The 14,198-nt window shown below is 36.1% G+C and overlaps 3 protein-coding genes and 2 long non-coding RNA genes across 5 annotated transcripts; 3 read left to right on the top strand and 2 right to left on the bottom strand.

Annotated features, from left to right (window-relative positions):
• Positions 1-450: 450 nt before the first annotated feature.
• Positions 451-2,253, bottom strand: LOC109584008 (uncharacterized). The gene is made up of 2 exons (XM_019999567.1): positions 1,662-2,253; positions 451-834 (listed from the first exon to the last, which is right to left on the bottom strand). The coding sequence occupies exons 1-2, from the start codon at positions 2,242-2,244 to the stop codon at positions 764-766; spliced, it is 654 nt and encodes a 217-aa protein (XP_019855126.1). The 5' UTR covers positions 2,245-2,253; the 3' UTR covers positions 451-763.
• Positions 2,253-4,639, bottom strand: LOC105313641 (protein aurora borealis-like). Its single transcript, XM_019999566.1, has 9 exons — positions 4,400-4,639; positions 4,266-4,310; positions 4,159-4,214; positions 4,040-4,079; positions 3,374-3,482; positions 3,279-3,311; positions 3,067-3,123; positions 2,872-3,007; positions 2,253-2,828 (listed from the first exon to the last, which is right to left on the bottom strand). Exons 1-9 carry the CDS (start codon positions 4,520-4,522, stop codon positions 2,423-2,425), a joined length of 1,005 nt encoding a protein of 334 aa, XP_019855125.1. The 5' UTR covers positions 4,523-4,639; the 3' UTR covers positions 2,253-2,422.
• Positions 4,640-4,766: 127 nt separating this feature from the next.
• LOC100636291 (integrin beta-6-like) lies at positions 4,767-11,524 on the top strand. The gene is made up of 23 exons (XM_003388374.3): positions 4,767-4,876; positions 4,972-5,037; positions 5,475-5,545; positions 5,658-5,792; positions 5,926-6,124; positions 6,213-6,300; positions 6,613-6,724; positions 6,832-6,918; positions 7,109-7,198; positions 7,275-7,355; positions 7,808-7,993; positions 8,042-8,127; positions 8,459-8,672; positions 9,022-9,092; positions 9,138-9,191; positions 9,243-9,339; positions 9,438-9,629; positions 9,863-9,958; positions 10,100-10,223; positions 10,458-10,589; positions 10,805-10,917; positions 10,978-11,034; positions 11,310-11,524. The coding sequence occupies exons 2-23, from the start codon at positions 4,974-4,976 to the stop codon at positions 11,409-11,411; spliced, it is 2,451 nt and encodes an 816-aa protein (XP_003388422.1). The 5' UTR covers positions 4,767-4,876; positions 4,972-4,973; the 3' UTR covers positions 11,412-11,524.
• A 665-nt stretch (positions 11,525-12,189) lies between these two features.
• Positions 12,190-12,397, top strand: LOC109584003 (uncharacterized). Its single transcript, XR_002185805.1, has 2 exons — positions 12,190-12,263; positions 12,358-12,397. It is a non-coding gene; the product is annotated as an uncharacterized LOC109584003 (long non-coding RNA).
• Positions 12,398-12,499: 102 nt separating this feature from the next.
• LOC109584001 (uncharacterized) lies at positions 12,500-13,530 on the top strand. Its single transcript, XR_002185804.1, has 3 exons — positions 12,500-12,634; positions 12,724-12,838; positions 13,086-13,530. It is a non-coding gene; the product is annotated as an uncharacterized LOC109584001 (long non-coding RNA).
• Positions 13,531-14,198: the final 668 nt, after the last annotated feature.

Genomic DNA, 14,198 nt, shown 5'->3' with positions numbered 1-14,198 from the left:
ACAATTAGAGATAAAGTGCTTGATCAATAGAGTGCATCGTTTATGACAACAGCAAAGCTATGCTCTTTTTCAGGGAACTTACAGCTAATTCTGAGAATATAATTCTATTCCTTAGAAAAATATTCCCTACACAAGCAAGACTACAATTACCTTGTAAAGAGATATATACCTTTTAAATATATACCACATACCAAAATTTTATGAGTGTATGTTATATTTAGTAAAAGACACGTTGATACATTTGATGGTACAGACTGACTGACTGCTTTCATTGAAAGTTAACAAGCATAGCCAAACTGAGAAATAGGAGGATCATAAACAACTGAACTGTTGAGTTTATGACTGAAAAAGGACATAGTCTGCTTCTCTCTCACAATTATCTCAGTTTGACTCTTATAAGGAAAATAAATATATTAAATCATCAAGCAGTATGTGTGTGTGTGTGCTTAGTGTCAGTTATACCATCACTGCTCTATATAAAGAGCTCAGTTTAACGAGAAATGTACTCACTAGGCAACACATGCCTTCATACTTAAACTAATGGATAAGATAAAGGGTTAAAAATTCGCATTTCAGTATATCTCCGCATACTCTAAACACATGGTCTATCAATCTATGAATAAGTTAATTTTTTTAAAGTAGTAAAAATTACTAATAAATAAGTATTTGTGCACTTTGATAATAATATACTTTTCTTTGTGAGATGCAAAACAGAACAACAAATAGAGAGTAGTTAGGGGGAGGAGTTAGCCACGCCCACACATCACAAACAAGGAGACAGAGACAAATTGTGTTCATGTAAAGGAGTCCTCATTGGGACCTGTTTCACAGGACCTAAGATTAAATGAGACATTTAAATTTGATCGCAAAGTGCAGCTGGATAATAAATTATTCAGTTCATACTTTCTGCAGAGCATAAGGACATCAATATGTATCAAAAATGTAATAAAATTGGGGGTCATTTTTTAGTCATTTTTTGGAAAAAAACCATGGGCTATAGCCTTGGGTATTTTTCAAAACTGGCCTATTTTTAAAATGGTCATAACTCAACAATTTCTTGTCAAAATCAGCTCAAACTTGCTACACAGCATGGAGACTTTAATATGTATCAAAAAATGTAATAAAAATTGGGGGTCATTTTTTAGTCATTTTTTTGGAAAAAACCATGGGCTATAGCCTTGGGTATTTTTCAAATTTTGGGCGTTTTCTTAAAATGGCCGTAACTTGAAAAATTGAAGTCGGAATCAACTCAAACTTTCTACACAGCACAAGGACATCAATATGTATTTTAAAATGTAATAAAAATGGGGGGTCATTTTTTAGTCATTTTTTGGAAAAAACCATGGGCTATAGCCTTGGGTATTGTTTAGAATTTTGGCGTTTCCTTAAAATGGTTGTAACTTAAAAAATTGAGGTCGGAATCAGCTCAAACTTTCTATACAGCATAAGGACATCAATAAGTATCAAAAAATGTAATAAAAATTTGGGGTGATTTCGGAGCCATTTTTTGGAAAAAACCATGGGCTATAGCCTTGGGTATTGTTTAGAATTTTGGCGTTTTCTTAAAATGAACATAACTTGAAAAATTGAGGTCAGAATCAGCTCAAACTTTCTACACAGCATAAGGACATCAATATGTATCAGAAAATGTAGGTACATACTTTTAAAATTCAACTTTGCTTTGAAATAATTCTTCTTCCTGACTAGCTCAGGAGCAAATGGAGATTTCTCATAGCGACCAGTGGGTGTGGCCATCACCGAAGACAACTTAAGACGAGACGGTAAAAGAGAATGAGGAAGAGGAGGAACAGGAGAAGAACCAGCGGAAGTTACAGGCGTGGTCCTAGCAGGAACGGACATATCTGAAACCCCCACACCAGAATCGATTGTACCGGACACGGAATTAAAAATAGGTGGGGCAACCCCACCCTTAGCACCCTCCAGCATCGTCGAGTGTATATTTGGCTGCCAAGATGAGGATACACCTGATGTAAGAACTCTATCGACAGTCTCTTCAAGTGCGAGGTTTTTAAAATATGTCGAACAAGTGCTGTGAGGTAGGGAAGTAGAGGAGGAGGAGGGAAAAACCGCACTGTCGTCATTTTCCGATTGGAGGTCCGAGAGATGGAGGAGAGAGGGGGGAACGAGGGGATCAGTGGCCGGGGGTAAGAGGGGTACATCAGGGGAGGCTGGACTATGGTAGATACACTGCTGTTTATAGACAGGACTGCCTCTAGGGGACATGACACGTCTTTTAACTGAAGGAAAGAATTAGGACCCAGTCATATTAAAATTTAATAATAAAAATTGTAATCAATGAAATTTATACAAAAGCTAAAAAATATTAACTTGCAAAATAATAAAATTACGGTAGCACAAACTGTACTTGTACATGTATAATACATTAAGATATAGGATATACCTACGTACTTAGTTTAGACTGCACTATAGGAGATGATTCATCGTTGCCTTCATCGGCTGTACTACAAGTATATGAGCCGTTTAATTCATTATTAAGAGCCACACCCACACTATCACCAGCTGTATCGGCACCACCACTAGTACAAGTAGCGGTTGCAGAAGAAAGAATTGGAGATAAAGGCGGAGAGATAGGTGGGGCAGACGAAAGACCACTCCCATTTCTCTTATCAGTCATTATAGGAGATAACTGAAGACCATCGCCGCTTTTAATCGGAGAAAGAAGTGGGGAAGAACCTTTTTCTAGAAAGGACGAGGATAGAGGAGGAGGAGTTGCACCTTCAGACGATAATTTTGTAATGAAGACGGCTGGGGAGAGCGGCGAGGAGCGAAGGGGTGTCGATGATAACCTAAAATGGGCGTGGTAACCACACCCACCACAACGAGGCTTACTGTGTGTCATGAGTTTTTGGTTCTATGTAAGAGTTGTCTCGTGACGTTTGACTGCTCTCGCTCTCTCTCTGAGGGTGACCAAAGAGTTTCCTTCGAAGAGTGAAGCTGTTGTCCTCTCCAGTGTAGTACTCTTGACCTAAAGGAGGGAAATGATGATAGTAGCAGGTGGGGTTTCTTCGGCATTATAGTTCTCACCTAATATCTTCTCTAGATCTAAATCCACTGGTAAAGTAAGGCATGTCTGAGTAGAAGCTAAAAATAGTAATAAATAAACAATTAAATAAATAAATAAATAAATAAATATGAGCATTAAAATATGTATGTATTATGTATGTGTATGTAATAATGTGAATTTTTCTTTTAAAAATTGAATAATTTGAATAATACTTTTGGAAAACTTTCCTTACCATCAACTTTCTTAGTATCTTCATCATTGTAATCTGTATATGGGGGAGAGAGGGAGGGGTAAGACCCTATTAATTAATGAATTAATGAGACTCACAGGAGGTAGTGGGAGGCAATGGGGAGAAGGTGACGTGTTTAGCTTTAGCAATGGGACCATTCCCTCCACCCGTCCATGGAGAAGGAAGAATGTTCCTTTGAGAAAAATACTAAAGAAAACAACAATTATTTTTAAATCACATAATCAGTGATTGATGTCACGTGATCATTGATTGATGTCACATGATCAGTGATTGATGTCATATGATATACATGTACATACAATACATAATTAATTAGCGACTAGCGGAATTTGTGTGCTGTGATTCTGTTTATATTAAACTGATGACATTCAAAAGGTATAACAATACTCAAGAAATAATTGTTTGTATCTCTATTAATACTAATTGTTAACAAGATAAAAGCAAGGCAATAAAGATGACACATCATGTGTTAATATAGTTTAAATACAACCAACACTGTGTAACGGGTAATTCTGGAGTGGAGCTAAATTTCGGGGAATCGGTTGTTAAAATTATGTAGTGATTGCCAGTTTTTAATTTAGCAAATATGAGACAATGTATTGATGTGCTGTATATGGTTAAAAATGATAGGGTTTATCAAGAGTTGGTAATTATCTTTAATTGTCAAATTTGTAGAGCATTATATTTCTCCTTCCTCTCTTCTCTCTCTCTCTTTCCCCTCTCCCCCTCTCTCTCTCTCTCACCTCGTCAGCCTTCTTCTGTGCCACAGGATTATCATGGGGGCTAAAAGTAGGAGGGGCAAGAGGAGAAGTTAAGATAATAATAATAATAACACCAAAACCGTACAATTATAATATTATACCTCATTACATTGGTGATAGCTAGAGAGGCAGGACTAGTTGCTATGTCAACCGGTTTCTACAAAAAAGAAGGAAAATTAGACGCCTCCTAATTAATGAAAAAACTAACAAGTTTCGCCATTTGATCTATCGACCAGTGGAAAGTCTTCTTTTGCTAAAAAAAGAAAAATAGAGATTTTAAATAAATACAGGCGCAATGTAAACCCCGTTTAATAATAGGGGGGCTGTGAAACTCTCCATTACTTTTAAATTTGACGGAGTACTAGAGTTCTTTGAAAAGAGAGGACTCCACTCGGGGAAGTTCTCCCTCTCTTCTGATGTGAACGGGTTGATCCCGCCATTGGTGGTAGCCCCCGAAGACATCATCCTACTATTAAATGAATGGAGGGAGAGAGAGAGTGAGAGGGTCTTTGGGGAGTTTGATGGAACTGATGGAACTGTCTCTGGTCGTTCAAATTTCAAATCTCCACCTTCTTCATTTGAAAATACCCACGCAAAATTTAAATTTCCCGGCGAAAAAGGCGGGGCACTTCCTTCATTCCGATCATTGTTCCCGGGAATATTGCCGCGCCTACTCATTCCAATGCAATTCCGCATTCCAGTGATTCCACCAGCAGCACTCCTTTCTCTCCCACCAGAATAAGCGAGGCTAGACTGAGAGCTTACTACGTAGCACTGTACAAAAAGAAAAGAGCAACGAAAAAGCTGAAGTGAAAACCAGTAAGCCTTAGCTATTGAAACATACCAAAAGAATATCTATTTTTTAAATAATAATTGTTAGTTTATAATAATTATCACATTTTTGTTGTTTATAGACATGCCTCGTTCCTGGGGACTATTCCTAGCTCTTCTCTGCATTATAAGCCACTCCACAGCGCAGGGTAAGTCCAGCATACAGACTAATGCACATATCCTGTATCATTGTGACAAACAAGATGACTGATAGTTGACACCATGTGTGGACAGCATTCCACTATGATAGAGTACAACTATACATTAATCCAACCATTACTCAACAACATGACATTGTACACAACTCCAGTATAGGTGACTATATCATAAATTAGATTACAGACTAATTCACTTATTTATACATTTTCCTTCTAATAACAGCACAGACAGTACTTGCTCTAATTGGACCACAGATATGATTGTACCCAGTATCATGTTACTAATTTGTGTACATAGACAAGGCAATATTTCAATATTGTATACATGGAATGACAATTAATCTCTCTGCTTATTTTTTCACTCCTCTCTCTCTCTTTCTCTCTCTCTCTCTCTCTCTCCCTTCTCCTTTTCTTTTTCTTCTTTAAAGATTGTGAAAGTTTGGTTACATGCACTGACTGCATAACCAAGAATTCCTCCTGTTCGTGGTGCAATGACCCAGTAAGTATCACTATAGTATTGCATATCTTCCTACAGCTAATGCATTGCAGACCATTCATCTATAATAATTGATCACTAATGAATGATGCTAAATTGTTTATTTATTGTATAGAGTGTTTTTAATCGGTTGGCGTCTCAGTTCAATAGTCAGTTGGAGCCAATTGGTTTATGTCGAAGAGCTGACTTGCTTTCTTCATCTCTTGGAGGCTGCAGCAATGTAGTTAATCCAATGGGAACAATAGATAAGGTAATATGAAAGGAATAGAACAAAAGGAACTACATCTCTTATTCATTTAACACCTTTCCTTCAATTCTATCCTCTCTTTCTTTCTTTCGTTCTCTCTCTCCCCCTCTCTCTCCCTCTCTCTGTCTCTTTAAAGGAAGATACACTAAATTCTTCTGATCCAACAGTTACTCCTCAGCTTGTCTCCCTTTCCTTGAGGCCAGGGCTCCCTCAATCTTTTAACATCAGTGTCTCTCCTCCCAGCTCAATATCAGTAGACATGTACATACTAATGGACCTCTCATTCACTATGAGAGATGATCTTCAAAACTTGAGGATGTTCTCAGATGAGCTAGGTAAGGAGAAAAGCACAAATAATTATTATAATTTGCTATTTTTATTTTATTTTATGATAAATTTACTATTCATTCTATGTGTTTACAGTGAGGCAGATGCAGAATCTTACTGATGAGTTTAGGATTGGTTTTGGCTCATTCATTGATAAGCCAGTCTCGCCTTTCATTGACAGAAAGTATGTATAAAAAAAAATAAAAAAAAAATAATAATAATAATAATAATAATATTTTAATAGTAAGGTAAATACACTATTATTTCTTGGCAGGAGTATTATTTGGCTGTGATAATTAATTCTTGGATGACAGTCAGCAATTTTATCTCACGTATCATTGAGCAACGCTCACATTAAAATTAAATAGTGAAATTCATAAAACCATCAGCCACCAATAATATTAAATCCCCACGAATGAATCACCTAGTTCAGCTAATACCAATTATAACACTCATTGTCATTGAATTCAATATCTCTACCTTCTCCTTCTTTTAGTACTAATTTCTCCTGTGCTGCTGATTATCCAGCAGTGGCTGAGAATGATTGTGAATATACTTACGCCTTTAGGCATCGACTGGACTTAACTGACAACGTTGATACCTTTAAAGTAAACAAATTATTATCAATAAACAACAACAACAACAACAACAACAATGGCACCCAAGCAAAAAAGCAAAAATAAAAACGATAATAATAATTCTTGTTCTTTTATAGACTGAACTGGCTAATGCTAAAATCTCTGGTAGTGTTGATCAACCGGAAGCACTGCTGGATGCTTTATTGCAAGTAGCAGCCTGTCAGGTACTAATGAATATTCATTATTATTATTATTCTAAGAAAGACACAAAACAGGCAAAAGGGGGACAAAAAGGGAGGACCCTGTACATAGAAAGAAAAAAGAAACAATTATTATTATTATTATTATTTATTATTATTATTATTATTATTATTATTGTTGTTGTTGTTGTTGTTGTTGTTGTTGTTGTTACAGAGTGAGATTGGTTGGCGAGATGTCGAAGATGCTCGTAGGCTAGTACTGGTACTGACTGATGGGGACTATCATATGGCACTTGACGGCAAAGTATTTAAATACATTCATATATTAGTATATTTATATATTTATAATGTTTGTAATATTTTCTTTTTTTTTCCAATAGTTAGCTGGTCTGCGTGAGCAACCTGATGGTAAATGTCATTTAGATCCAACAACAAAGATCTATAATCAAGCATCACTAGTGGTAGGAGACGAGGGAGAGAGAGAGAGAGAGAGAAATATAAAATTACATTCTTCTGATGTTTACTATTCATTCCATTGAAATTGGTGCCAAACATTAGTGACAACAACTGAAGCTTCACAAATGAACTACGCAATACACGACTAGTCTACTACTATGTACTTTAATAATATTACAGAACAAGAATGCATAATACAATAATAGTAATATAATTAGTATGTTTATAGTTAGGTATTTCATATACAGTATAGTAGTCTCTTTTAATGGACACTCTCTATAGTGTACACCTCCATTTAACGGACAGGACCTAGTGTACCAATTACATTCCTTACTGTATAAAATAACCTCCACATAAAGGACACCTCTGTATAACAGAGACACTTTTAAAGTGTCCATTATATAGAGGCTACACTGTATACTTATTGCAAGTTTATACAATCATTTCTTAATTAAAGGATTATCCCACTTCGACTATGATTGCTGAGATGTTAAACGATCAAAGGATCATCCCGATATTTGCAGTTGCTAAGAGTGTTACAGAGGTCTACAATCAACTAAGCGAGATTATTAGGAGTGCCTTCGTTGGAGAAATATCTGCAAATGCTGACAATTTATTGGAACTAATAAGGAACCAATATATAGTGGGTTACTATTTTTAGAATTGGAATATGACGTCATTCTATTTTTAGCAACTATCAAGCACAATAGTGCCAGTCATAAATGGACTGGACGCCATTCCAGAGCTAACAATGACTGCCATGCCCTTAAATAATTGGTAAATACATAAATATATTATTATCAATAACACCGATATAATGACACAAGTCTGTAAAATATTGCTATTATAAAAACACTGCTATACAGCACTTTAATTTTACAATTTTTTTGCTAAAATAATTCTCACAGATTTGCAATGTTAGTAATGTGTCCTTAATGGTGATTGAATATTTTGCAGACCTCTATGCGTGAAAACTGATCTAGTTTTTGCTCTTTGAATGTAAAGCATTATACAGTACACTGAAATCATGGAATCATAAAAATTTACATGTACATGTATGTTCACCTCTTTTCTCTCTTTCTCTCTCTCCCCCTCTCTCTTCCTCCAGTTCCAATGGCACCCTAATATCTGGTGATACGTGTACCAATGTGATGCACCCCAATACAGTCCAGTATGGGGTCAGTTTGGAATTAAGTTCAGATTATTGTAAGAGGAGTCTGACTGGTCGAGAGACTCATTTATTGAATATTCAGTTCATCGGGTTTGGTGATGTCATTGTTAATGTGTCCGGAATATGCTCTTGTGGATGTGAGAAGGAACAGGTAGGGTATAGTCAAGTTTTGCTTGCTTTTTCTAATGCCTTGCTAAATAATTTCCAATTTTTTATTACATTTTCTGATGTATATTGATGTTCTTATGCTATGTAGAAAGTTTGAGCTGATTCCGACAAATAATTTTTGAGTTATGAGCATTTTAAAACTAGCAAAAAAGCAAAGACTATTATAGAACTTTGGCTCAATTTTTGAGAAACTTGAAAAATTTGTAAAAAATCCAAACTTGATTGGAACAGCATAAGTACATGTATATGTATCAGAAAATGTAATAATTATTATTAATTATTATTATTATTATTATTATTATTATTATTATTATTATTATTATTAATTCCAGGTTACCAGTAGTCCAGTGTGCTCTAGTATCGGAACTTACGAGTGTTCCACTTGTATCTGCCCTAGCAACCGGTAAGCCCTTGTTCCCACTGTAACCATAACAACTGCCATCCCTAGAAACGGACCAATCTGCCAGTGTCCAGCAACAGCCGTAGGTGGAGGAGGATGCACGTAAGTTGGGTCTGGAACACATTAAAATTCATTCATTTTCGGACCCTATAGTACAAGCAGTAATAGTACAAAGATATGCAGTGGTAGGGGGTCCTGTGTTTGTAATAGATGTGAATGTAACAGAGCACCTAATGGACAAACATACCAGGTAAAAAATAATGATAAAAAGTCTTTTTTTAAAATAATATTTGAAAGGAAATATCAGCGCAATTAATTAATTAATGATATTAATTATTAATTTTATAGGGTCAATTTTGTGAGTGTGACCCCACCCTCTGCCCGTCAGGCGTACATGAAAGTGGGCGTGTCTTACCATGCTCCGGACACGGAGTGTGTGGGTGTGATGGTATCTGTAGGTGTGGTGAAGGTTTCTCAGGTGCCAACTGTGGATGTACTAGTGACACTGACTCATGCGTTGCACCTGCTAATAGAAACACAGTAAGAACAAGAAATAAAATATTAATTATAGAATAAAATAAAATATTAATAATAGAATAAAGTATACTAGTATCAAATAAACATATGCACTGATAAATTTAATGTTAGGTAGATGTATATGTACATATACATGTACATGTATGTACATGTATACATTACATAAGTATGCTATTACTGGTTGTGTATATTGTATATGCATCAATTGTTTTATTGCCTCTCTCTCTCTCTCTTAGGGAGAATTATGTTCAGGATCAGGCCAGTGTACTTGTGGTACTTGCTTGTGTTCAGATTATTCTGTTAGATTTGGTCTCTACTGTGAAGAATGCAGCGTAAGAAATAACTTATAACCTATACACATTAAATCTCTCTCTCTCTCTCTCTCTCTCTCTTGCTCTCTCTCTCTCTCTCTCTCTCTCTCTCTCTCTTTCTCTCTCTCTCTCTCTCTCTCTCTCTCTCTCTTACATGTTAAGGTTTGTGCCAGGTCCTGCTCGTTCCTCTCCAGCTGTGTCCGTTGTCACATTGAGCAGAATTGTCCCTCAAGCTGTAATCATGTGAGCATTGTATCACCTAACGAACACAATAATACTGATGAAGGTAATATAATAATAATAATAATAATAATAATAATAATAATAATAATAATAATAATAATAATAATAATAATTCCTAATTCTACAGTAGTACATTACCCAATAATTGTTCTATTCTCTATGTCCACTACATACCAATAATACCATTATACTAACGCTCTAAAAATATTAAAAAATGATAATTATAATTATTGTAAATGATGTACTAGCTGTTCACTTGCTAATTCCTCTCCTCCAGAACTAAGGACCTGCTCCATTACAGAGGACAACTGTGAGGTCACGTATCAAGTAGGAGTCTATGTCCTTGGAACCGAAAGGAATATAATGGTCATTTTTGATGAGACACAGAGTGACATTAACGACTGGAGTGGTAAGAAATACTGTGCACTATGAAATCCTAATTCTGCATATATTAATTTAATAATTAAAACAAATTTAGAAAGGGATTTGTACTCATTAAAAACAATAAAAATTAAATATTAATAATGTATCATTAATTTTAAAAATAAAACTGTTACAATAGTACATGCAGATCCAAATCTCATGCATCGAAGTCCTATTATGAATTTATTTTCTTTACTGTAGCTGGTTGTAGCTCCGCCTTTCCAATATTTGTCATTCCGCTAGTGGTTACAATAGGAATCATACTGCTGGCAATCATTGTAATAGCACTCTGGGTTGCAATGAAGTATCTGATTGTAAGAAAGATAGAAATAATATAATTATAGTGTCATTATTATCATTGTTACTTTATTTAGGAATATCTAGAGTTTAGGGCATGGAAGAAAAGCCAAGAGGACGAACTGTGGAACACTGTAAGAGAAAAAGAAGCATAGAGAGAGAAAGAAAGAAAGAAAAAATAATAATAACTTTAAAATTGGCAAAGCATCATTTTGGCAAATCTATTGTGCTAGTATGAAATCTGCATTTTAGCATACTCAGCAATATGTAGCTGTAAATTGTAACAGTACAGTAATACATGTAGTGCTCTAAAATAGCTTTCCACTATACATATACACAAGAGTACAGTATAACTGATGTAGTACATGTAGATGTATAATAATTTTTCTCTCTCTCTCTTTCCCAATAGAGTGGGGACAATCCGTTATTCGTTGATCCTACCACGAGTCACATTAATCCGAAATACAGGCCACGGACTACAGTCCAAGTGGTGGGCGGAGGAGATGACTAGACCTCATAACCTATAATTCTATATATTCAACTGATAGCATTTAAAAACTTTATATATCTGTACTGCATTTGTAGCCAATTCCTCATCAATCACAAATACTATTGATAATAATAGTAATAGAACAGCAGTGATAATACAGCTTTATAGAGTGCACCTCCATTTAAACCTATGCTACAGCTGCATCTTGCTATGGTGAAGTCTTACATGTACAAACAAGCTTGAAGTACTCGTGCTTAAAGTTCATTAACATGCCATTATTAATTTTACCAGAGGAGCACCACTGCGGGTTGCCATTTTACCAACCCTCCAATATCCATACAATACAATGTCTGAGAGCATTAATATGTAGGTACATATACAAAATAAAGGTATCACTGTATCCTGCTGGGATGAGTCACTAGTGGCTACTACTGCTAGTGATACTGATACTAATATCTATGCATTCTTTGTTAACCAATGCATATACATGTTTTCATGTTGTGTAGAAAGTTTGAGTGGATTCTGATCACAATTGGATTTTTTGTGAATTTTTAAAACTACAAATCTACCAATACATTGTCTGCATTCAGATCAGTAACGCGAGTTTAATAACTAGCCGCGCCTTTGAGTTGAGCTCACGTGATCTGGAGTAAGTTTTGACCAAATTTGGTCAAAAGTGAAAACTGCTGACTAACAGTGGGTGGAGCATAGATCTGACCAATCAGATTAGCGCGGTAAGGCCCTTTCCCGGGAAAGCCCCAGCGGGTATAAAACGAGCTGTTCTTCCTCTTTAGTCATTTCTGCCATTTTTTGGCACCAAAGGCTCAGTCTTCAAGAGCTCTCTCTCTCTCCTAGTCAAGAGATACTGCTACAGTTAGTCATGGCCACAGTCTCCTTCTTTCTCTCTCCTCCTCTCTCTCTCTCTCTTTCAATCCCTCCTCCATTTGTATTTTCTCTTTCTTTACAGGTTACCACCAGTTGGCTCAGTTTTCTTGTCTAAAAGGTCACATGGCGGGTTGTGACCTCTTCCTTCAATGGCTGCTATGGTTAGTCATGGCCACTCTCTCAATCACTCCTTCATTTGTATTTTTCTTTTCTTTACAGGTTACCAGCAGTTAGCCCTTCTTTTCTATACCCAGCAGCAATCTCCCTTTCTCTTCAGTTTCTTTCTCTCTTTCTCTCTCTCTCTAAAAGGTCATGGAGGATTGTGACCTCTTTCTTCAATGGCTGCTACCCCTGCTATGGTTAGCTATGCCACAATCTCCTTTTTTCCACTCTACCTTTTTCTTTATTATTATTTTGTTATTGTTGTCACTTATTTTTCATTTTACAGGATCCTGTGCTTTTATGCTACCACGTGCTTTTTAAAGTTCCCGCCATTTTTTCGGAGACCACGCCCACCCAATGACTAGTCTAATTAATTGGAGGAACAATGGATGTGATAGCAAGTGAGGATTTTGCTTTATTTAAGGGCCATGTACCTTAACATGATCCTGTACATGTAGTTATTATAGCAGCCATTAGTTGTTATAGCCTCATGTTTCTCACTAGTTGTTGTTGTTTACCATTAGATGTTGTTATAGCCTTTTTTCTATTAGTTGTTGCTTGTTGTACATGTTGTCTCCTCTCTATTGTTATTTGTTTTGATAGTGTATACTGCTCATGTTAACTTGTTTTCTTTTTATTTAATTTTAGGAGCTGAACTTCAAGGACATGTTTTAAGTCGACAGGACTCGTACGTTCCCGTCAAACCATTCAAGTCCGGAACGGTCAAAATCTCATGAAAGTTCAAAGGATTCATGGAAGAATTCACTTGGAAATATCGTAGGATGGATTCTCATGGATTAATCAGCGAGTCAATAGTTGTAATACTAGCTGGGCTGGCCGACCAGACCCAGCTAGTAACGCACTCATACAATCCTTGCATGTCATTATATGTATGTCCTCATTTGCATGCGTATAATACCATTAGGGAGGGGCTTGTTACACAAAACATCGCGCGTATGTTGTAATGTAAAGGACCCTATAGTGTAAGGACACTCCCCGTTCCTACCACCATGCCTGATATGCTTGTTGTAGTAGTCCCGTCATACACTAGGCAGTATGTTTCTGGTAATATTTGTGAGGGAGATGCTGTCAAGAATGGAAAGCTGGTGCATTGATTGCAGTAACACATTCTTGGGGGTGTGTGTGTGTGTGGGTTTGTACCCAACCCACATACACACCCTCATTAGTGTGTCCAGCTTTTCATTCTTGACAGGATCTTTCTCACGAGGTAATATTACTTGGGATATGTTGACTGGTGTGTGCTGGGATGTAGGAATTCCAATCATGTATTGCTAGTATAGTGTATGTGTGTGTATCAGGCATGGTCAACAGTTAGTCAAAACTGACTGCTGTTTGCAGTGTTCAAGAGAGGTCAGGTAGCTGCCAAAATACAGCATGCCTTCTTGTCGCTGTAGGTAAGAATGGTACACATATTTAATAAAAACGAGCCTGAAGATTGTAATAGCCTAATCGTCATCTACAACCATCTCCTTAATATTTTTAAAACAAGGGTTAGTTATCTCTTTTCCTTCTTTTCTATCTTTTCTTTATTCCTCTTTTCTTAATTCCCCTCTTATTTCTAATACTCCAATGCTACCTTTCCTCTTAAATAGCCAGTACTTGTACTCATAATTAATAATAGTACATGTAATTAAATACTATAATTAAATAATAAGTACATGTAATTAACTAATAATAGTACATGTACACTTAATTAATTAAATATACAGTACATGTACAATTAAATAGTACAGTACATGT

Source organism: Amphimedon queenslandica, unplaced genomic scaffold (genome assembly GCF_000090795.2).
Source record: "Amphimedon queenslandica unplaced genomic scaffold, v1.1 AMPQUscaffold_13257, whole genome shotgun sequence".
Classification (NCBI taxonomy): Eukaryota; Metazoa; Porifera; class Demospongiae; order Haplosclerida; family Niphatidae; genus Amphimedon; species Amphimedon queenslandica.
This window is presented reverse-complemented; position numbering and strand designations above follow the sequence as displayed.

Coding starts and splice junctions, on each gene's coding strand:
- LOC109584008 (XM_019999567.1), bottom strand. CDS start 2,244: ATGTCCCCTAGAGGCAGTCCTGTCTATAAACAGCAGTGTATCTACCAT. Junction 835..1,661: donor AGCAAAGTTGAATTTTAAAA/GTATGTACCTAC, acceptor ATTTAATCTTAG/GTCCTGTGAAACAGGTCCCA.
- LOC105313641 (XM_019999566.1), bottom strand. CDS start 4,522: ATGATGTCTTCGGGGGCTACCACCAATGGCGGGATCAACCCGTTCACA. Junction 3,124..3,278: donor AGATACTAAGAAAGTTGATG/GTAAGGAAAGTT, acceptor TACTATTTTTAG/CTTCTACTCAGACATGCCTT. Junction 2,829..2,871: donor CCAAAAACTCATGACACACA/GTAAGCCTCGTT, acceptor CGCCCATTTTAG/GTTATCATCGACACCCCTTC.
- LOC100636291 (XM_003388374.3), top strand. CDS start 4,974: ATGCCTCGTTCCTGGGGACTATTCCTAGCTCTTCTCTGCATTATAAGC. Junction 9,093..9,137: donor TGTATCTGCCCTAGCAACCG/GTAAGCCCTTGT, acceptor TGCCATCCCTAG/AAACGGACCAATCTGCCAGT. Junction 9,959..10,099: donor TCTACTGTGAAGAATGCAGC/GTAAGAAATAAC, acceptor TTACATGTTAAG/GTTTGTGCCAGGTCCTGCTC.